The sequence below is a fragment of the Physella acuta genome, unplaced genomic scaffold, assembly GCF_028476545.2.
Source record: "Physella acuta isolate Inbredline_101_S28 unplaced genomic scaffold, ASM2847654v3 ptg001455l, whole genome shotgun sequence".
Classification (NCBI taxonomy): Eukaryota; Metazoa; Mollusca; class Gastropoda; family Physidae; genus Physella; species Physella acuta.
This window is the reverse complement of record NW_026732970.1, coordinates 3,341-28,081: the sequence shown is the minus strand read 5'-3', so window position 1 is coordinate 28,081 and position 24,741 is coordinate 3,341. Positions and strand designations below refer to the sequence as shown.

General features: G+C 36.5%; 1 protein-coding gene across 1 annotated transcript; it reads right to left on the bottom strand.

Moving 5' to 3' along the window:
- Positions 1-967: 967 nt before the first annotated feature.
- LOC131928019 (heparan sulfate glucosamine 3-O-sulfotransferase 5) lies at positions 968-24,741 on the bottom strand. The gene is made up of 2 exons (XM_059283912.1): positions 24,600-24,741; positions 968-3,725 (listed from the first exon to the last, which is right to left on the bottom strand). Exon 2 carries the CDS (start codon positions 3,199-3,201, stop codon positions 2,212-2,214), a length of 990 nt encoding a protein of 329 aa, XP_059139895.1. The 5' UTR covers positions 3,202-3,725; positions 24,600-24,741; the 3' UTR covers positions 968-2,211.

Below are 24,741 nucleotides of genomic sequence, written 5' to 3'. Positions count from 1 at the left end.
GGGGGGGGGGGGGGGGGGGTAGGGTAGGGGGGAAAGGATGGTGGGGGCAGTATCGTCCTTAACGACCTACTGATAGTGTTTTAAAGCAAATATTTTCAGTTGCAGCATTGGTACTGTCGAATTCACAAATTATGAATTACTGAAAAGTAGAAAATAAAACAACTAAATAGCGGCGTATGATATGCCGCGGGTCGGCTCGTATTCTTATATAACACTACGGGGGATGGCAACTCGGAATATAAGTAATATTTTAAATCCATTTTTAATTACTTAAACTTTTAAAAATAGAATAGAATCTCGTAGAAAAAAGAATTGAACACCAAGTGAACGCCAAAATAAAAATTCTTTTGTGTTTGTGTTATTTTTGAGTTTGTGTTTAGTTTTTTCTGTTTCTGATTCACCGTGACGGAGCACGGGTATGCAGCTAGTAAGTAATTAAAAATCATATCTATATTCTGAGTTACCATCCCCCGTAGTGTAGTATAAGAATGTTCAAGAAAGTTTAAGGGAGATCACTCGCGTTTTATTTAACATTATTATTCTTTTCTAAAATGATAACGCATATTAAGGGATTATATATATATATATATATATATATATATATATATATATATATATATATATATATATATATATATATATATATATATATATATATATATATATACTGTGATTTGTAAACGAAATGGGCCTACATATATATGACATTTGTGAAACTAATAAATGTGTTGTATTTGTGCTTCAATATATTTGAGTCATATTAATATATTATTTTTACACGACTAAAAATAAAAACAAACCAACAAAATATTTTGAAAAAATAATATATTGCAATGAATATATATATATATATATATATATATATATATATATATATATATATATATATATATATATATATATATATATATATATATGTATATATATATATATATATATATATATATATATATATATATATAGCATATTTAACAAAGTACATCCTCATATTAGAGTTGTGGCCTTATTTTCGGAGTAGAGGACAGGCAACAAAAATTAAAATAATGATGTGTGAGCGAAATATCGTTTAAATGTTTGCCATAAATATGCAGAGAGCAGTTGAACACATCTTACAAATCTCTGTTGACATATAGATTCATGTGTAATTGTAAAAGCCAGACTACAATATTATAAAACATACACTGAAACGCCAAATAGGTTCTGTTGCAAGATGTCCAGCAATATCCTGCTAGCAAGAAGTTATCAGGGAGAAGCAAATAAGTGGCTCTATAAAGCAAAGTTTACTTCACCAGAATGGCACTGTCTATGTAATAAGTTAACCTGTCACCAGATTTGTCCATCTAAACAGTTAACTTAACAGACTAGCATTGAAGTCAAAACTTAGAAAAACGACCACCCAAAAACACAGTCGTACCCTCAGTATTATTTTGTTCTATCTAAACAATTTGATTTTTTCGAAAAACTCGAGGCCATGCTAAAGAAAGGCACAATGTTCAATCTCCACTTATCTACGTGACTCATCTGCTTCCTCCCAAACGTTTCAATTTGACATTGTTCTAACTACGAGTTGATGCATTTGACCAATATAATCTTGTTCTATGTCAATTTTACATAACATTATATGATTCTGTTCTAGCAGTATATAATTAATGCATAACCCTAACCCTTAATGCCGACAAGAGATATATGGTTGAATCATTTAGTTAGGCGAAAAGAACGTTCCCAAAATAATGCAGGTTGTTAGCCATAGCGATTAGGTCATGCACAACATTAAATTTGTTACTAAAGAGATTAGGTCATTGCATAAGAATGAATTGATCACCAACTTGGTTATAGCTGTGGGTTGGTAATTTTTTAACGGTCATACACTTTAAAAAGAGTAGGAACTTGTAATAAATGTGTGTGTATACGAAAACTGTCGTACAACTTGTCTAGGGGGTGGGGGTGGAGGTAATGGCTGTGTCGCATTATGTTTTTCCCACGCTTACCATACGTTTCTAACATATGTTTATTTGGAGGCTTTAGATTGTTCAATCGTTGAAACCAATCACAATATATCACATAATGCCAACTACCAATCAAACACACTCATCACTCCCTCTGCCAATCTATTCCACACTCTCATCTTGTTTTTCCACACACAGCTTTCACACACTTTTATCCCTCACACTTTCATCACACTTGAATGGCTGGCACGAAACAGATGGAGAGTCAGCTCCAATGAAATCTGCGACCAATGAGTTGAAAAAGCTTCTCGTTGTGCGGTTTAAAAAATGCGTTGAGTTTGAGCGTGACTCTCTCACTAATATTGACATGTTTCCTTCCTTTGTTTGCGCCTAGACATTTCTGGCGCCCCTGCCGGCTCCTCATGCAGTAAAAGCCCCTGCTAGAGTTGAGGTAGAGCCAATCTCTGCTGATGATGTGGGGCACGTTTAAAAAACTTTCCAGTTTGCTCAGTTCTTCCAGGGGGTTGACGATTAAATTCTCACCGTCAACAATGTGAATTTGGTTGAGTGAAAATAACTCGAGCCACCTGGCAATGTGCAAGTGGTACATGCTGATGGCAATGGCCCGGTACTCGGGGTTCACCTGGCCTGTTTGTCTGTCAAGGGCCAACATTTCAAATGGCTCAGCAGTTTCATTTTTCATTAGTTTGTTGGCGCAGATCTGAGTGTAGTCAGATATGACGCGAGTGGTTGGATGTCGTAAGATAACAATTAATTTGATAGAGCTGTTCATTCTGTGAATGCGACTGGGGCTGATTTTAGATATGAAGTACCGTGGTGTTTTCTCCACGGTGATTTGTTCTGGGTAGGACAATGGCATCTTTTTACGATACCATTCAATGCCAAGTTTGTAGTTGCTGTCGTTGCTGAAGAAATGCATCTCATCATTTGGAGATATTATTTGCGGGTGCATTTCTAGAAACTCGATGAGGGCGCGAGTGCCACACTTTCTGGCACCGATAATAATGGACTGTGGGAGGCGATGCTGTTGGACCGACCCGTTGTGGCCTTCCATCTGACCATTTTCCAGAAGTTTACGAAAGCCTCTGCTGGAAATGACATCATCAAGTGGTCGAACGCCATAAGTAATGGCGGCTAAAAGTAAACCACTGTGAACAACTGTGACGTATACAAGTACTATTGCGGGGAAAGCAAAAGAACAGGATCTGAACCATCGGCGATAACTGCGCCTCATCTTGGCGCTAACTTTGACAACAACTACATGTTCGAATTTCTCTCCTTGTCATCAACACAAAGCACGTCCCCCGGTCTTAGCAAAGTCAAACAGATCTTCAAGTCTCAGACTCTACTAACACCACAATGAATTCAAAGAAAAAAATTGCCTCTATAACCCTTATCCAAACACACCAAAGTAGACCACAGAAAATTGTTTTTAATCGCAAGAAATTCTGTGTGTCCTTCAACAACCAGGGGCTGTGTCCTTCAACAACCAGGGGCTGTGTCCTTCAACAACCAGAGGCTGTGTCCTTCAACAACCAGGGGCTGTGTCCTTCAACAACCAGGGGCTGTGTCCTTCAACAACCAGGGGCTGTGTCCTTCAACAACCAGGGGCTGTGTCCTTCAACAACCAGGGGCTGTGTCCTTCAACAACCAGGGGCTGTGTCCTTCAACAACCAGGGGCTGTGTCCTTCAACAACCAGGGACTGTGTCCTTCAACAACCAGGGACTGTGTCCTTCAACAACCAAAGGTAGTATGACCTACAGAAATACAAAGGTTGTGTTAACTTGAGTGACAAAACTTCACCTGATTCAGAGAGCATATGTCGGAGTATTTTATTTTTTGATCGTTTTGTTTGTAACTTTCTATCTTTACGATTGAGGTGGATTATGAATACAACGGAGACAGAAGCCATGAGCATGTAAACAGCTTTATTTGTTAACCGGAAAGGACGGAAGTACCATGCACAAGGGACATCACTCAAGATAACAATATAAATATAATACTAATACAGAAGAGTGAGTTCCCTTGACCTCACAATTATCTCAATCTATTACAACGATAATGTGGATAACTTAACCCTACTATTCTCAACCCAACCCTTACCCTAACTGTTATGAATTATGTAATATAAGTTCTATGAGAGTAGATGAGTGCAAATACAAATGAGTCCAAATAAATAATATATATTATTATGTATAGACTTATGAGGCGATATGATAGATCGAGACGATTGGAAGTTATTTGACTCTTGGTCGGCAAAAATGGTTAGTTAAATAAACTAGTGCCATGTCGAGTGTTTAATATATGCATAAATAAAGGCCACAATTAAAATGGTGCATTTTGTCAAGTGTCTTGTCACATGGAAGTCTAACTGGGTGAATAACCCTAAAAGGCAACACTAACCCTAACCCAATTAGCAGTACCATCCTCTACCTAACCTTTATCCTAACCCTAACCCTAATCCCAACCCTAACTCAATGAGCAGTCCCATCCTCTGCCTAACCTTTATCCTAACCCTAACCCTAATCCCAACCCTAACTCAATGAGCAGTACCATCCTCTGCCTAAACTTTATCCTAACCCTAACCCTAATCCCAACCCTAACTTAATGAGCAGTACCAACCTCTACCTAACCTTTATTCTAACCCTAATCCCAACACTAACTCAATTGACAGAACCATTCTCTACCTAACCATTATCCTAACCCTAATCCCAATCTTAACTCAATTAGCAGTACCATTCTCTACCTAACCCTAATCCCAATTAGTACTCCAAATGCAACAATTAAAATTTTTATTTACTAATTATAGAATCAAGTACCGGTGGGCTTAAGTAAAGTTATTAATTATATTAAATTATTATTGCAACTACGTATAGGACAATTTGTTAATGATTCGAATTCCAATTTTACAATGATTAAAAAGAAATTAACTATTTCAATAAGATTCGATTTAGATCTATAGATCTACTCAGAGGCGGCCGGGGGGTGCGGGGGGGGGGGGGGGGGGGGAGGGGGGTGCGGACATCACCGGGTGACACCAATTGGGGGGGTGACACCAAGGCAAAACATTGCAAAATGTACAGAAGAAAAATGCTTCTTGCCAGTTCTATTAATGATTGAATTAAACTTAAATAGTCTTTTATGTACGAATCGACTATTATTACAAGAGGGTAGGAGTGACACCATGACGTAAACGGGCTCACTATAGAGAAAACAATGCTACACCCAACTGTATTATTAACAGATTAAAGATAAACATCGTGACTGCAGTGATTAAAGCTTATGCACATACATATACGCGTATGTGGCGAATATTTAAATTATAGGCCCATGGAGGCCGACACAAACACACACGCTTATATATATAGCCTATATATATATATATATATATATATATATATATATATATACATATATATATATATATATATATATATATATATATATATATATATATATATATATATATATATATAATTTGTGACTTCGATGGGGGGGGGGGGGATACCACGAAGTGCCGCACCGGGTGACACCCAACCTAGCAACGCCACTGGATCTACTTATGAAGACATACGTTATAAAATGTATACATTTTTCTCAGCCAAAACTCATACAAATTAATTTTTTTTTAAAGTTTTTAACGGAATTAATTTAAGACTCTTAATAAAGGCATGCATTTAATATGGTGTTGTTTTGACTAATAATGTATGTAATTTACTTTTAATTTTTCTAATAGGTATTGATAGGTTACGTTATTTTAAATATGTCGGATTTTTAGCGATTTGGTTATTTCTTTGTTTTGGCGTAAATATCGTTCAACGCATAGTAAAGCACATTGTGTTTGACCAATAACTATTTTATAAATTATTTTTTTCCGAACAAGAAAAATATATTTGCCTATAATTTAAAAACGTGTGTACCTGTGGCTGGTAGACAAAAAAAAAGTGAATTTTGTTTCAATAAAAACGTTTTAATAACAAGCTTTTATGTACTAATGCACTAAAAATTAGAAAATAAATTATAGACTACTATTTAAACTACTATAAAGAAAAGCGTGGGCCACTTTAGTATCTATTGGATACCTTTACTAATACTTAGGAAGGGACCCACGCTTTTCTTTATAGTAATTTAAATAGTAGTCTATAATTTATTTTCTACTTTTTAGCGCATTAGTACATAAAAGCTTGTTATTAAAACGTTTTTTTTAGCGCAATTTCCATTCTGGAGAATTGCGTTTATTAACTCGTCATTTCTGGGAATGGATGGATGAATGAATGTATGGATGAATGTGTGTCCGGGCTTTAAGTCGTATCTCCTCCTCAACGAAGCAATATCGATGACTAGTTCCAAAAGCAATTATGTTAAGCAAGTTACGAGAATGAGCATAGGCCATAAAAATTCCGGGTTTCTTTCATGTATTTCCCGGAAAAGCCAAAAAACCTCGAAAAAATTCAGTTTTTGGCCCATATCTCGGCAACCAGACCACTTAGCGACTTGAAACATGTACAAATCGATTTCTGCCATAATTTAGAACAATATTGCCGAAGAAAGTTTTCAAAAATATCCTCTCGTTCGGTCACAAATTTTAAAATTACATAACACCTACAAACCGATCGTTCTTCTAGCTTGAACGCACCCCAGCATTATACGTCAGAGTTATTTTTAGATAACATAAGGAAATTGCGCATAAATGTCACTAGACTTTTTTAATTAACTTGTTTTTTAGTATTTTACATGGTTTTATTTACAATAGAGTTTCATGACTAAAAACCATTGCGCGCCTATTGAACGTGATGACGCGTGTAGTTTAGTTGGATAGAAAGTAATTTTTAAAAATTCATAAAAAACGTTTTAATAACAAGCTTTTATGTAATAATGCACTAAAAAGTAGAAAATAAATTATAGACTACTATTTAAATAACTATAAAGAAAAGCGTGGGTCACTTTAGTATCTATTGGATACCTTTACTAATGTTAAGAAAAACACCCACGCTTTTCTTTATAGTTATTTAAATAGTAGTCTATAATTTATTTTCTACTTTTTAGTGCATTATTACATAAAAGCTTGTTATTACACAGACTGACGACAGACTGACGACTGACGAGGAAGTGAGTTAAATAAAAGCTTGTAAAAAGAAATTCAACTCACGCTAATTAAAATAAACCGGGAGTGATCTCCCCTAAACTTTTTCGAATATTCTAATATAACACTATGTGGGATGGCAACTCGGAATATAGACATGATTTTTGTTTACTTAAACTTTTAAAAATAGAATAAAATCTAGTAGAAAAAAAGAATTGCGCACCAAGTGAACGCCAAAGCAAAAAGCGCATAATAGTGCGCAATATTATTAGTTCTTTATAAATTTACATGCGTTCTTTGAGAAATCGGAAATAGCGTAAATTAGTACTTCCGGTCAACGGAAATTACTCAAAATTTGATAGAAGGTAGAGAATTAGATCTTTTACTTACACTTGAAATTTCATTTATCTATCTGAAATAGTACTCAAGTTATAGGCTTTTGAAAACTTCAAAGTAGAAAAAGTTCCACTTCCGGTTATCGGAAATCGCTCAAAAGTTGATACGGATCTACGATTTTGATAAAATACTTATATATGAAATTTCATCAACCTAGCTGTAACGGTACTCAAGTTATCGTGTTTACACACAGACACACACACACACACAGACACACACAGACACACAGACATACGGACAAGATTGCAAAATTACGTTTTTCCGTATCAGTGAGGTGTAAAACGTCGAGATTTGTAAAAATCTCGATTTTTTTGCACGATTACAATATTTTCTCTATACTTTGTATATACGAGAAAGTAAAAAAAAAAAGTGAATGCAAATTCTGCGGATGTTCAAGAGGGCATAATTATTTGAACAATGTAATTAGCATGGACTGATATAGTGTAATATGATAGATAAGACACGGATATTTTAAATACTGCCTTTTATTTATTTTATGGATAAGTTGGGTATTAAAGTCGATTACTAAGTTGAATCAGGGCTAGACTGTGAGAACTATGCGTTTATGTTTGCATTTAAGTTGTCTTTAGCGTTGGCGTTTGTGTTTGCGTTTTCGTTTTGTATTTTTTTGCGTTTACTTTTGTGTTTGCGTTTGCATTGTGTTTGTGCTTGCGTGTTCTTTTGTGTTTGAGTGTTGCGTTTGTGTTTTCGTTTTTTTTGCGCTTGCATTTGTGTTTGCATTGTGTTTGTGTTTGCATATTTTTTGTGTTTGCGTTTGTATTTGTGTTGTGTTTTCGTTTGCGTTGTGCACGTCTTTCTTTTGTGTTTGTGCTGTGTTTGTGTTTAGTTTTGTTCTGTTCCCAAGTTGGAACATTTAAAGAAGATTCACCGTGGCGGAGTAGGGGTATGCAGCAAGTGTATACATACATATATATACATTTACACATATATATATATATATATATATATATATATATATATATATATATATATATATATATATATATATATCAGAATGCTTGTGAACTAAATTTACAATCCGGAATTCAATCTTGAATTAAACACTTTCAGGTTTTGTGTTTTCTGACCCCCCCCCCCCCCCCCAACAACCCCTGATTTACCCCCCTCCCCCCAGCTGAATGTATTGCGGGTGATCGATCCAGTGACGTAAACACATTTCTAGTTCTGATATTTTAGGCGCCTAAATGTCTTGCAACAAGCTTGTTTGGAAATGGCAGGCCATTTGTCGATCCGAGTTCTTTCAAGCTGTGTGGAACTGCAGTGGCAAAGCTTATTTTACTTTATAGTGAACGAAGTATAGAGGAAGTAGCCTACAGAGGAAGTATAAAGGAAGTATAGAGCAAGTATAGAGAAGTATAAAGGAAGTATAGAGAAGTATAGAGGAAGTATAGAGGAAGTATAGAGGAAGTATAGAGGAAGTATAGAGGAAGTATAGAAGAAGTATAGAGGAAGTATTGGAATTTTGCACACAAAAAAATCGACGTTCACGCCTCCCTGAGACAGAAAACCTTAGTTTTGCATTCCTGTCTGTCTATCTGTCTTTGTGCATGTAAATGCGATAACTTAAGTACCGTTGGTGTTGGGCTGATGAAATTTCATATATATAGTTGTTACATCAAATTTTTAGTTTGCTTTTAGTTTTCATTCAACTTTTTGGAGCGATTTCCGGTACATGGAAACTTAAACTACTTTTAGTTTTTCACAGCTAATAAAATAAGAAGCGTTTCTGTTAGGTGATATATATATATATATATATATATATATATATATATATATATATATATATATATATATATATATATATATATATATATATATATATATATATATATATATATATATATATATATATATATCAACATAGGAATGTAACTTACTTCATTCTTCTGTCTATCGTCGTCACGGGCGGACACTTGCGAGCAATGCTTAGACCACTGGGCCGATTTTAACTTTTTACGTAGACTCGATGACGAATGCTTTATTAACTTTTTTTAAAAAGGGGGGCGGGAACTCCCCTTAACTTTCTTGTATATTACACATTTTTTAAATATAATAGAATCGCGTATTAAATAACCGGGAATGATCTCCCCTAAAGTTTCTCGAATATTCTTATATAACACTACGGGGGATGGCTACTCGGGATATAGAAAATATTTTTAATCCATTTTTAAATACTTAAACTTTTAAAAATAAAATAGAATCGCGTAGAAAAAAAGAATTGCGCACCATGTGAACGCCAAATAAAATGTGTATAATAGGGCGGAATTTTATAAGTACTTTATAAATTCACATGCGTTTTTTTTTTTGAGAAATCGGAAACAGGATGAATTACTACTTCCGGTCAACGGAAATTACTCAAAATTAGAAATTGGCAGAGAATTAGATCTTTTACTTACATATGAATTTTCAGTTACCTATCTGAAATAGTACTCAAGTTTTAGGCTTTTGAAAAATTGAAAGTACAAAAACGTTCCACTTCCGGTTATTGTAAATCGCTGATAAGTTGCAACAGATGTACCAATTTGATATAATACTTATATATGAAATTTCATCTACTTAGCTCTAACGGTACTCTAGTTATTGTGTTTACAGACACATACACACACACACGCACACAGACATACGGACAAGGTTGCAAAACTATGTTTTTCCGACTCAGGTAGGTTTAAACGATTTTTTTCACGATTACAATACTTTCTCTATACTTCGTATACTTGAAATCCAGTTTAAAAAATCGTATTTATTTTCTCCGTGACATCTTCAAAAAAGATCAACTCTTCTTTGCTATCATCTGAATGAATATATTTCACAAAGAAAAGCTACACAAAATCACGTCTGTTGATTCAACTTAAAAAGCAAACAATAGTGGAGGCATGATTTCCTTCAAATTTTGTTATGTAACGTCTACGAAAATGTCTGTTATAAGCCGCTGAATAGAATTATTAGGAAGAGATATTTGTTGCATGTTTACTAACCCTAACCCCAAGAATTAATTTCACCATCTTCAACATGCAGGGTTTGATCAGATTTTCTCATATTGTGTTTTTTTTTTTTGCTTGGCAATTTGTAATGCGACTTCATGTGATGCTTGCACTAATGCTGTGTTTTCTTGGTGAAAACTTCCTGTTCGATAGAGTCTCTGACGTTTACAATTAGCTTTATGCCGACGAAATAACTCAATTTTTTTGGTGTGTTCCGAACGTCTCAAAATGACGTTTTAGTTTTGAAGGTTTCATAGACTTATGACTGAGTCATGACTAAGAACAACTTTGCACATTACGCGTTTTTCTTCTCTATTTCATTTCCATTGATGTTAGTAAAGCCGAATTTCAGATATTCTTCTAAATTCTTATGTTTTTGGATTTTGAACTGGAAGATTAAAATGATAAACGGCTGTGAGGTTTGTACGGATGGTGCGCCACCTATGTTTGAGTCAAAATCGGGCTTTCAGAAAACCTAAACCTAAACCCCCGTCTGTTTAAAGAACTGTGCGAAGACATGAATAAAGATCACGAGGTTCTGCTTTTTATTACAAGCTTTTATTTAACTCACTTCCTCTGTCTGTCGTCAGTCGACAGTCTGTCGTCAGTCTAGATCGAAACGCCGGTGTGAAAATTCGGACAGTTCTACTTGACCGATACGATTCACAGTTGGCACGTGGGTCAAGACATGAAGACAATGCAATCTGAAACTAAATTTGACTTAATTGGATGCCTAATTAATTTTTTATGAATTAATTAAAATTTGGACCGAATTAGTAGGCATGTCAATCCAACCACACCACACGCGTCATCACTTTCAATAGCTGCGCCATCAGGTTTAATAGCTGCGCCATCACGTTCAGTAGGCGCGCAATGGTTTTTAGTCATGTAACTCTATTGTAAATAAAACATGTAAAGTACTGAATTTTTTTCCGTAAAAAACGTTTTAATAACAAGCTTTTATGTAATGATGCACTAAAAAGTAAAAAATAAACTATACACTACTATTTAAATTACTATAAAGAAAAGCGTGGGTATCTTCCTTAACATTAGTAAAAGTATCAAATAGATACTAAACTGACCCACACTTTTCTTTCTAGTTATTTAAATAGTAGTCTATAATTTATTTTCTTCTTTTTAGTGCATCATTACATAAAAGCTTGTTATTAAAACGTTTTTTATGCATTTTATCTAAATTACAGTACGCTATTTACTAAAGGAAATGTTGATGAAATCAAGTTGTTCTTGGAAGTGCAAGGGAAACAAGACCTTTTGATATACGTTAACTACAAAGTGTGGTTAGAGAGAGTAGTATATCTAGCAGATATATTCGAACATCAACATAAGCTTAACCCGAAGCTTCAGGGAAAATAAAGTAATATTATCTCTTTTCGTGATAATCTCGGGGCATTTTTATCAAAGTTTCAAAATTGGCGAAGAAAAATAAATCTTGGAAATATTGCCATGTTTGAGGAAACTGCAGTGTGGTAGATGAATCGGATTGTGAGATATATACATTATGTTTCCGTTTCCGATACAGAATAAACAAGGCGTACATAAAATGGCTTCCTCGTCTGTTGTATTATCTGTCTAGAATTATAAGATCTCAATCCACTTCACATTTAAAAGAGGATTCTGGGCATCTTGAATATCTTGAAACGAACTGCGGTGTTATTTCCCTGAGCTGAAAGAAGAAAAATCTGCATTGATGCGTGACCTGTTCTCTGTTTCTCTGATGTTGCCAGCATTCCCGATGAATTACAAGATGAATTCTTGGATTTCTCCAATTTAAAAAAAGAAAAGAAATAAATTAAATGTTGAGAATGACATAATGTTGCGTTAACAAAAACTCAACCGCGAATTTTGAGGCTAGTGAATAGCATGCAATTTTACCAACCGCATTACCACAATTATAAGGAATAATTCATATTGAAAGTCTAATAGAAAATCTTATTTTAGTGCTTAGGGGTCATCCATAAATGACGTCATGCTTTTTTGACGATTTTTACCTCCCCCCTTCCATTCGTCACACGTCCTCACAAAAAGCCAGACCCCGCCCACCCTAAAATGACGTCACACCTTAACCTACCCCCCCCCCCAAACTTGCAGTTGAATTTTTTTAAAACATCGATATTTTTCTAAAATCTTGTCTAAACTATTACAATTTATTAAAACAGTTATGTAAAACGCGAAATAACGTCTAAAATTCGTTTTCTAACATTGCTTTTTTATAATGCAAAAGTGTGACGTCGCAACATCTGACCCCCCATTCCTCCCCCTCATCACACATCGTCACAAAATTACGGACCCCCCCCCCCTCCCCCCTACGAGTGTGACGTCATTTATGAATGACCCCTTATTAATTAATTTCCTTAATTAATAAGTAATTTAAATAGTAGTCTATAATTTATTTTCTACTTTTTAGTGCATTATTACATAAAAGCTTGTTATTAAAACTTTTTTATGAATTTTTACAAGCTTTTATTTAACTCACTTCCTCTGTCTGTCTGTCTGTCTGTCTGTCTGTCTATCTGTCTAGATCGAAACGCTGGAGAGAAAATTCGGACAGTTCTACTTGACCGATACGATTCACAGTTGGCACGTGGGTCAAAACATGAAGACAATGCAATCTGAAACTAAATTTGACTTAATTGGATGCCTAATTAATTTTTTATGAATTAATTAAAATTTGGACCGAATTAGTAGGCATGTCTATCCAACCACACCACACGCGTCATCACGTTCAATAGCTGCGCCATCAGGTTCAATAGCTGCGCCATCACGTTCAATAGACGCGCAATCAGGGGCGGAACTACAGTGCCGCCAGACCCCGCAATGCGGGGGGGGGGGGGGGGGGCAGACTGATTGGGGGCCCAAAAATCCTGGCTAAAATTATTTAAAAACAGGTTAATAAAAAGTCTAGTGACAATTTAAGCGCAATTTCCTTAATTAATTTTTTTAGAATTCACAGACCTACGTAAAAATCCTTTCGAACCTCCGCTCATTCGCTATGGTAAAATCCTTTCGAACCTCAGTGCTTTGCGCTAAATCCCCGCCCCTCGCGAGATCTGCGCGAGTCTGGCCAATGGCAGCGTGTTACCTCTCACTAGCGACTTCCTCAGCCGGTGTGCTTGGTTAAGAACTTCACCGCTTCGCTTCTTCTAGAAATATTTGTATATTCTTAGAAATCTTAGCCAATACAAATTAGAAGAAATTAATTTTTTGTGACCGAACGAAAGGATATTTTTGAAAACTTTCTTCGGCAATATTGTTCTAAATTATCGCAAAAATCGATTGGTAAATGTTTCAAGTCGCTAAGTGGTCTGGTTGCTGAGATATGGGCAAAAACTGCATTTTTTCGAGGTTTTTTGGCTTTTCCGTGAAATCCTGGAAGGAATTCCGGGAATTTTTTTGGCCCACAATCATCCTCGGAACTTGCTTAACATATTTGCTTTGGAACTAGTCCTCGATATTGCTTCGTTGAGGAGGAGATACGATCTAAAGCTGCGCACATCCATACGGAAATGACGAGTTAATAATCGCAATTCCTGTAAGGAAATTGCGCTAAAAAATAAAAAAATAAAAATTAGGTGGAGGTCGAGTTATCTTTCTTCTACAGTTACAAACAAACACGATAGTCGGCAAACGTCTTTGAGAAAAATGCACAGACTATAGCTCGACCGCCAGACATATAGACAACTTCAAAGACGTAGCCTACCGTTCTTTTTAGTGGCGTCGATTAGGAGAACAAAAAGTATTGTTATATTGTTTACATTATTAAAATACATATCTATGATTGTGTGTTTAAACTACTGGCCTGAATTCTACAAAAAATATAATTATTTATTTCGATCTCATACATTTATAATTGCTTTCATTTTTACTTTAACAGCTGTATCAATAAACTTGTAAAGGTTTAAGTTATCTCCCTTCAGCATCTGAAATTTGACTGTGCCGGCACGCTTTGAAATCGGGCTGGGGAAATGTTGCGGCGGCTATCCTGGTCTTCTAGACGACCGGGAAAAGTCGGCACTATTGATGTAGATGTTTATCGGCGCTTTCTTGTCCCCTTCCAATGAACCTTCCCAACTCTCTCCCCCCCTCTCACCCCTACCCCTCATCTCTACCCCTCACCACACCCTTAATCTTACAATAAGATGTAATGCATAGATTAACCAAACGTCTATGAACTACTGAACTGTAAACTGACCACTTCTGCACATTTTGTTAAAGACACTAGTCAGTAGTTGTTCATTTACCTGATGAACAGGGGTGGAACTACAGTCCCGCCAGACCCCGCAATGCGCGGGGGGGGGGGGGGGCAGGCCGTTTAGAGGCCCACGGCTAACCAAAATTAATATTTTTTTAAATTTTGAATTTAATTTTCGTGCATTTTTGCCTTGATATTTGTTTTGTAAAAGAAAAACACTGTAGATGCGGTACGGTTATCTTTATTTTACAGTCAGTATACACGCTCTTCCGCAAAAGATAAAATCCATTACACAAACTACAGTGTAAAATATAGGTAACTCTTCAAATTTGAATGACTTCTTTGACTTGTTGCCCCCCCCCCCCTCCCTTTGATAGCTAAATAGAGGACACGTAACTGTTTGACCGATCCTCAAAAGTGTACTGTCGCGGATGGGGCAGGGGATGGGGACCAAAAAGGGGGTTCAAAAATTGTCGACCAATTTTTTACATATTAAAACAGTTATTTATAGTTGTATTTTTTAACCATCGTCAAGACCGAGTTCTATTTCCCTACAATCAAACACACGTTGTAGTCGGCAAAATTCTTTAAAAAAAACCAACAAAGTCCATAGCACGAAAAACCGCTACATATGAAGTGGGCTTTCATGATGCGCGGTTCTTCTTTGCGGCATTGGTAAGGGACCCGAAATCCATTCTACATTTTCCAATGTTAATGCGTTTGTGATAGTGGTTGAATTTGTATCATGTACTATCTTGCATCCTACAAATAATAAAAAAATAATATAATACTAGAAACTTCAGTTTTATATACGTTTACTTGTTTTTGCTTTTACAAGAAATATCATAGTAAACTTTTAAAGCCTATACTTGGAATAATCTCCCCTGAGTAAGTTTTACAATGGGCGATGCTGACGTACATAGAACAAGGCCTTTTGTTGTCTCTTTCAAGTTTTTTTTCCCGAGCCGACCCCATCCCATCCCTCTTTCTCAACCTCACAAGTATCGAGGAGATAAATGTATCGTTTATGAACTACTTCCTAACCGTACGATTCACCACTTCAGTACATTTTGTCAGACACTAGACAGCACTAGATCTAGTCAACAGATATTAATTTACTTTCATAGTATTAGGCACATCTAATTCACAAAACATGGCAGGTAAGATTATTTTTTATATAATTATTTAGAAACTAATTACGTTTAGAATTAATTGAACATTATTATTAGTCAATTACCATTTATAAATGACGTCATTGAGGTGGGGGTGTGTTAGGGTCTGGCTTTTTGTTATCCCCCCCCCTCCCCTAAATCAGAAGGTTATCCAACGCGTGACCTGGCCACATACAGTTGTACATGTGAAAAACATTTTTCTGTCTATTAAGCATTACTGCATCATTCACCCAATCGCCATGAAAACTTGGGAAGCTGTTGAGTACAGCCCTGCAAAGGTTTCTGTCATAGGCCTAACATTTGTACATATTGGAGTGGGGACTCCTAACGGAAATATGTGATTTAGCGCCCCGTGATCCTGCATAAGCGGAAGAGGTTACTACTTGAATACAACCGGCGGCAGTGTCATCCTGAGCGCATCACATATGAGCAAGTTGGCCCCCACAGACAGTCGTTTAAAAGTTCCCACAACACTAGGAATAAGTCTCGCTACAACACTCGATGACTAAATCTAATTAGGTGTCGCACCAATGTTTCTTCCAGGGTAGACCAGTGGCGGAACTAGAAAAAAATGGCCACCCCGCAAAAAATCGTTTTAGCCCCCCCCCCCCCCCCCCAATATAAATATATATATATATACATATATATATATATATATATATATATATATATATATATATATATATATATATATATATATATATATATATATATATATATATATATATATATATATATACATATATGTATATATATATACAAACAAAATGCGAACATAGGATGCACATTACTGGCCTGTTCGGGATTTGAAAAAAAATGTTTTTTTTTTCAATTTAAAACAAATTACTACATCGTCATGTGTGGAAGTGCTTCAGTGTGTTTTGGGAAAGTCAGTTTTATTTTATTTCTGCTATAAGACCTCTCAACTTCTAGTCGGCCAAAAGAATATAAAACATATAAAAGCTTTGTAGAAGTAATGGTGTCTCGTGTCATGATTATTTTTATGGTTTTTTGCATTTATATTATTAATTTTAAATACATTTCATTTTTATGCAATGTCATTCTTTAGTAAGCACTTTCTAAAAAAATAATAATTAAGAGAAGTAATTGCTTTTTAATTGTTTAGTACAAATCTATTAAAAGGAGCTTATGAGCACCCCTTTTGACTATTTTAAAAAAAGGGAAATAAGTCATGGAAGTGGTTTGAACGTTTGCTTATCTTTGCTAAGTTTAATTGTAGGAGAAAGAGGACTCGGCTTTCACATTGGTTTAAAAACAAAGGGAAAAAGAATATACAAGAGCGTGGGGTGGTGTCCATAGAATAAAGATAATACAACAAAACAACGATCAAGTCAAAAATGCAAGAATTTTTTTTTTAAATTTTAACTATGAAATTTTTTTTATGGTCGGCTGTGGGCCCTTAAATGGAGTGCCCCCCCCCCCCCCCGCGCATTGCGGGGTCTGGCGTCACTGTAGTTCCGCCCCTGGGGTAGACTGTTTTCGGGGGAGGGGAGCTCTGCCGGAAGAAACAATGTGTCGCGCCCATCACCTGTGCAGTAATGTAACCGGTAGCTCCAAGAGCCCCGTGACTCCCCTGAAACCTGGGCCGTCGCCAAGGGACTTACAGCATGCCTTGGTGTGTCTAGTTGGTAGTGTGGACAAACCCGCGCCCTAAGATCCAAGAAATGAACTTCCGACATTGTTAACATTTAATTCAACTTCTGGAAAACAGGGCACACGGGTGGTAACGTTGTGATGAAAGCCTCATAAAAATCGGCGTCAGTTTGGAGTGTTGGACTAGATTTAGAGAGTCCGTGCTTCTCACATGGAAAACTGAATGGGGCCAACATCAGTTACATACAACTTATATTGGAGTGCATCCCGTCAAATATGGCTGAGAGTGGGTGGAAAAAAGTGAGAGTAGGTTTCCGTATGAGACCACTTACCACTTACCACTTACCAATTGAAATCAATAAAACGACGTGTGCGCAAATTTGTCTCCCTTTATAATGTTATTTTTAGTTAAATGTAACGACTGCGGAAAAAAATTGTAATACTATCATGAAAAATCTTCCTTTGACAGGCGAGGCTGTCTGCTGCTGGCAATGGAAAGACCCAAGATAAAAATAGCCGGCCTGCTCCGCCAGCGCCTCCCCAGCCTGTGTGTATTGGCGTGAGCTGCGATAACGAGGCTTTGTCTCGAATGTACCCCGATGAAGGGGGAGAACTGCGCTTGTACAAACAAGCTGGTAAAGTAATCAGGCCAGGGGCAGGGACGGTGGCTGATCCGATTGACACTCAAGAGAGGAAGTCAAAATACAACACAAGAGGTTACGTGTGTGGTACGGATGTATTAAGAGTGTGTTGTCAGTTTATTGTGTGTTCTGTGTGTCATTCTGTGTATGTTTTTAATGTTTTATATAACGTCGGGTTCTATGGCATGCGATATTTTGTCCTTTTTTTAACGGTGGGTCATTTCCGGATATTGAGTCACTCAAAATTTGAGAGTGATCTAAGTATAAGATCTTATAATTCTATATGAAATTTAGTCTACCTAACTGAAACAGTATTCAAGTTAGCGTTTTCCTAAGTAAATAGAGCAAAGTACCACTTCTGGTTCTCGGAAATCGTGAATATTTTTTTTAAAGGACCCTTCGCAAACTTATACTTCTATTTAATTTTTTTCTTCATAGCTTTAACTATTCTTAAGTTATCAATTTCGAGAGACAAGAAGTAAATTAAATATCACTTCCGGTTACCGGAAATCTATCAAAAGTTGAAAGAAAACTACAAAATCGAAATTATATATATATATATATATATATATATATATATATATATATATATATATATATATATATATATATATATATATATATATATATATATATATATATATATGTATATATATATATATATATATATATATATATATATATATATATATATATATATGAAGTTTTGTCAACATAATTGAAGCGGTACTCAAATGATCATATTCACACACAAACATACACACACACACACACACACACACACAGATGACAAAACTTTTTTCCCGGCTCCGGTAGGTAATAAAACGTAACAATTTGTAATTACAATTAGTAAAAAAAAAATATCGAATTAGATTTTTGCACGACTGCAAGACATCCTTTATACTCCGTAGACAATTGAGTGGGGAAGTGTAAAAAGCGAAAAATATAAAACAATTCATTTAATTTTTTTCTGCGCGATTACAATTCTTTCTCTATACGCTGTTCATCAGAGGATAAAATTCATAAAAAATATTTTAATAACAAGCTTTTGTATAATTATGCACTAAAATTATTTTCTTTAAATACATAATAATGAACCACTATTTAAATAACTAAAAAGAAAAGCATGAATCGTTATGTATTGACTACCTAAGAAGCGACAAATGCTTTTTTTTACAAGCTTTTGTTTAACTTGTTTCCTCTGTCTTTTATATTTTGTCTGCCGTGTTGCATCATCAGTAGCAGAGGCGTAGCCCGGGGACAAACGTTTCGATTTGCAACCCCCCCTCGAGATTTTGATTTGCACCCCCCTCGAGATTTTGATTTGCACCCCCCCCCCCTCTCAAACTTTCGATTTGCACCCCCCTAGAGATTTTGATTTGCACCCCCCCCCCCTCTCAAACTTTCGATTTGCACCCCCCTCGAGATTTTGATTTGCACCCCCCCCCCCCTCAAACTTTCAATTTGCACCCCCCTCAACCTTTCAATTTATTTTTCCAACCCATTTTGGCGCCCCCTAAGCTCGGCGCCCGGGGACATATGTCCCCCCCCCCGCCGCCCCCCCCCCCCCCCTCGCTACGCTACTGATCAGTAGAAACTGCCGAGCGAAATTTTGACCAAATCTAACTGACCGATTCGTTCCAAACTTGGTACATGAGTCAAGACCTGATGACAATGCAATCTGACATCGAATTTGACCTAATTAGATGCCTAGTTCTTCTTCTTCGTTCTTAATGTTTGAGTGCTGGAAGAGATTCCCTCCAACACAGTATACGCGTCAACTGGTTATGCGCTATAAAGGTAGTTGACTCCAGTGTTTCTTCCAGACTTTTTTCTCCGGGGGGGCACTTGAAATCTTCGGGGGGGCGGTAAACTTTCTTCGGGGGGGCGGACACTGTTAAAAGTATATATTTTCTATATAAATTATATAAATTTCATTTCGTTCGGGGGGGCGGTAAAAAATTTTCGGGGGGGCTTCGCCCCCCCGAAGAGATGCCTGGAAGAAACTCTGGTTGACTCCGATTTAAGCCCCCTTTTCTTTTTGGATTTGCTTCCATAGCCTTTGTCCAACAAAGAACAAAAAACAAGGCAGTTGTCTCTCCTGGAAAGTTGCCCTAATCTGGCCGTGACTTATCGGTTTAGCAACCATGAGCTTCTACCGACTCGACCACACCGACCCCTAAAGATGCCCAGTTAGTTTTTTTATGAATTTATTAGCTTCCTATATATAATTTTGCGTACATTTGTCGTGTTCTTTTGGTGCACAATTGTTTTTAGGTAAGCTACTTTACTGTTAAAATATGTTTTAAGTACTGAAAAAAAAATTCATTAGAAAAAGTATATAAAACGTTTTAATAACAAGCTTTTATGTAATAATGCAATAAAAAGGAGAAAATAAATGATTATCTATTCTATAAATATATAATAATGAACTACTATTTAAATAACTAAAAAGTAAAGCGTGACTGCTATATTATGTGTTGAATATGTTTACTAGAATTTAAGAAGAAGCGACCTAGACTTTTATTTTTAATTATAATTATATATTTACAGAAAGTCATATTTCTCCTTTTTACTTTCTCGTATATACGAAGTATAGAGAAAGTTTTGTAATCGTGCAAAAAAAAAAATCGAGATTTTTGCAAATCTCGACGTTTTACAGCTCCCTGAGTCGGAAAAAACATAGTTTTGCAATCTTGTCCGTATGTCTCTGTGTGTGTGTGTGTGTGTGTGTGTGTGTGTGTGTGTCTATAAACACGATAACTTGAGTACCGTTACAGCTGGGTTGATGAAATTTTATATATAAGTATTATATCAAGTTTGTAGATCTGTATCAACTTTTCAGCGATTTAAGATAACAGGAAGTGGAACTTTTTCTACTTAGAATTTTTCAAAAGCCCATAACTTGAATTCTATTCCAGATAGATAAATGAAATTTCACATGTAAGTAAAAGATCTAATTTTCTGCCTTCTTTCAAATTTTTAATTATTTCCTTGACCAGAAATAGTAATGTTTGTTATTTCCGATTTCTCAAAAAAACGCATGTGAATTTAAAAAGTACTAATAATATTATTTTTTCTACGAGATTCCATTCTATTTTTAAAAGTTTAAGTATTTAAAATGGAATAAAAATTATGTCTATATCCCGGGTTGCCATCACCTGTTGTTTCATATAAGAATATTCGAGAAAGTTTAGGGGAGATCACTCTCGGTTTGTTAGAGCATTGTAACATATAAGCTTGTTATTATTTTTAATGCATTTTTCGGTACTTTAATTTTTTTTTAATACAATAGAGTTGCATGTCTAAAGACAATAGCGTACCAAATGAGCATGACAATTGTCAGTATAATGGCGTGGTAAAGTAGTACTTTATAAAGGAAATTTCAATTAATTCTTCAAAATTTAATTAAGCATCCCATTACATTAAGTATCAGTGCCATCAGGTCTTAACCTACGTGCCAATTTTCAAAGAAATACGTCGATTAGAAATTGTTGAAATTTCGCTCAGCGATGAAGCAAGCACGAAAAACAGAGGAGCACGTTAAATAAAGCTTTTAAAAACATTTTAATAACAAATGCATCGAAAAGGAGAAAATAAATAAATTTCTTTATATATTAAATAATACACAACTATTTATATAACTGTAAACAAAAGCGTGGGTCACTATATTATCTAGTGAATACCTTTAAAAAAATTGGAAGCGACTCACGCTTTTCTTTACAGTTATTAGGGTATTTACTTTCTCCTTTTACTGCATTATTACATACAAACTTGTTAGTAGAACGTTTTTATCCAATGTTATGACCTATTAAGATTTATAGAGGGAAAAACTAAAACGCTTATGAGCTAACTAGAAAGATTAAAAAAAAAAAAAACAACCAAAAACACCTTTCAATGGTAAAACGGTCACGCTTGAACGCTCAATAGTGAGTCAGCTCACACTGGGCTTGTCATCGATCACTGCCTCACACAAGCCACACACACAAGCCACACACACACACTCCACACACACGCACATGCGCGCACGTTCGCCGTAAGATATTTCTATAGGCACGTTTCTTGTGGACATTTTGAAAACTAGGCTGTTATAACAAGTTCCTAGTGGAGAGAAACTGGGTGGGGGTGGGGGGGGGGGGCGTGTAAGTGTGTTAGAGGGGTAGAGACTGGATGTTAAGGTGCAATGTGGCTTTTATAAAAACATCATTTTTAGTTACACAAAGTATTATACATAACAGCATGACCCTTTATTATTTTTTCGGATGGTAGTAAAAATGTGAATTGACCGGATGGTAGTAAAAATGTGAATTCACCGGATGGTAGTAAAAATGTGAATTCACCGGATGGTAGTAAAAATGTGAATTCCCCGGATAACAGTAAATATGTGAATGGCTCTGATTTATTTTAGTCCTAAAAGTTAGGGTGTGCGCATTTGTGTGTTATCGCATTTGTGTGTGTTATCGCATTTGTGTGTGTTATCGCATTTGTGTGTGTTATCGCATTTGTGTGTGTTATCGCATTTGTGTGTGTTATCGGATTTGTGTGTGTTATCGCATTTGTGTGTGTTATCGCATTTGTGTGTGTAATCGGATTTGTGTGTGTGTGTGTTATCGGATTTGTGTGTGTTATCGGATTTGTGTGTGTGTGTGTTATCGCATTTGTGTGTGTTATCGCATTTGTGTGTGTGTGTGTGTGTTATCGGATTTGTGCGTGTTATCGGATTTGTGTGTTATCGCATTTGTGTGTGTTATCGCATTTGTGTGTGTTATCGGATTTGTGTGTGTGTGTGTTATCGGATTTGTGTGTGTTATCGCATTTGTGTGTGTTATCGCATTTGTGTGTGTTATCGCATTTGTGTGTGTTATCGCATTTGTGTGTGTTATCGCATTTGTGTGTGTGTGTGTGTGTGTTATCGCATTTGTGTGTGTTATCGCATTTGTGTGTGTTATCGGATTTGTGTGTGTTATCGCATTTGTGTGTTATCGCATTTGTGTGTGTGTGTTATCGGATTTGTGTGTGTTATCGCATTTGTGTGTGTGTGTGTGTGTGTGTTATCGGATTTGTGTGTGTTATCGCATGTGTGTGTGTGTGTGTTATCGGATTTGTGTGTGTTATCGGATTAGGAAAAGTGAAAAATTGAGATATTAATAAAAATGGTTTGGATTAGTTCTCGATAGTGATATAAGTGAGACTGGATTAGGATTAGTGTTAGATAGAGATATACGTGCTAGTAGATTAGGATTAGTCTGGTATACATGAGATGGATTGTGATTAGTGGCAGATTAATGCAGTCGTGTAATCAAGTTGTGTGGTGGAGTAGTGTGGTCAAGTTGTGTGGTCCAGTTGTGTGGTCCAGTTGTGTGGTAGAGTTTTGTGGTCCAGTTGTGTGGTCCAGTTGTGTGGTAGAGTTTTGTGGTGGAGTAGTGTGGTCCAATTGTGTGGTCCAGTTGTGTGGTCCAGTTGTGTGGTAGAGTTGTGTGGTCCAGTTGTGTGGTCCAGTTGTGTGGTCCAGTTGTGTGGTAGAGTTTTGTGGTGGAGTAGTGTGGTCCAGTTGTGTGGTCCAGTTGTGTGGTAGAGTTTTGTGGTGGAGTAGTGTGGTCCAATTGTGTGGTCCAGTTGTGTGGTCCAGTTGTGTGGTAGAGTTGTGTGGTCCAGTTGTGTGGTCCAGTTGTGTGGTCCAGTTGTGTGGTCCAGTTGTGTGGTCCAGTTGTGTGGTCCAGTTGTGTGGTCCAGTTGTGTGGTCCAGTTGTGTGGTCCAGTTGTGTGGTCCAGTTGTGTGATGGAGTAGTGTGGTCCAGTTGTGTGGTGGGGTAGTGTGGTCCAGTTGTGTGGTCCAGTTGTGTGGTCCAGTTGTGTGGTCCAGTTGTGTGGTCCAGTTGTGTGGTCCAGTTGTGTGGTCCAGTTGTGTGGTCCAGTTGTGTGGTCCAGTTGTGTGGTCCAGTTGTGTGGTTCAGTTGTGTGGTCCAGTTGTGTGGTTCAGTTGTGTGGTCCAGTTGTGTGGTCCAGTTGTGTGGTCCAGTTGTGTGGTCCAGTTGTGTGGTCCAGTTGTGTGGTCCAGTTGTGTGGTCCAGTTGTGTGGTCCAGTTGTGTGGTCCAGTTGTGTGGTCCAGTTGTGTGGTCCAGTTGTGTGGTCCAGTTGTGTGGTCCAGTTGTGTGGTCCAGTTGTGTGGTCCAGTTGTGTGGTCCAGTTGTGTGATGGAGTAGTGTGTTGGATTAGTGTGGTCCAGTTGTGTGGTCCAGTTGTGTGGTCCAGTTGTGTGGTCCAGTTGTGTGGTCCAGTTGTGTGGTCGAGTTTTGTGGTCCAGTCTTGTGCTACAATGGTTAGGGTTGGATAAAGGAAATCGTGGCATCTAGATAGACGATTTCTAAATTGAACACACATCAATGAGAAATACAAAACTAAACTTGAACTGACAAAGAATTTGCTTAAGCCTAGATCTACAACTTGCATGAAGTCTACAGTTCTAAGCTTATGAAATATTGTTGACAGTAAAACATGTATCTTTTACTTACTTGTTAGGCAGTTGGTTCACTCGCCACACAAAACTAGACCGTGTGGAAATATAGGTTTATCTACCCACGTTTTAGACCATCAAAACAGTTCATGTTTTTCTTCCAAGAGTTTTCGCTCTTGGCCATTTGAAACCCAGCAACG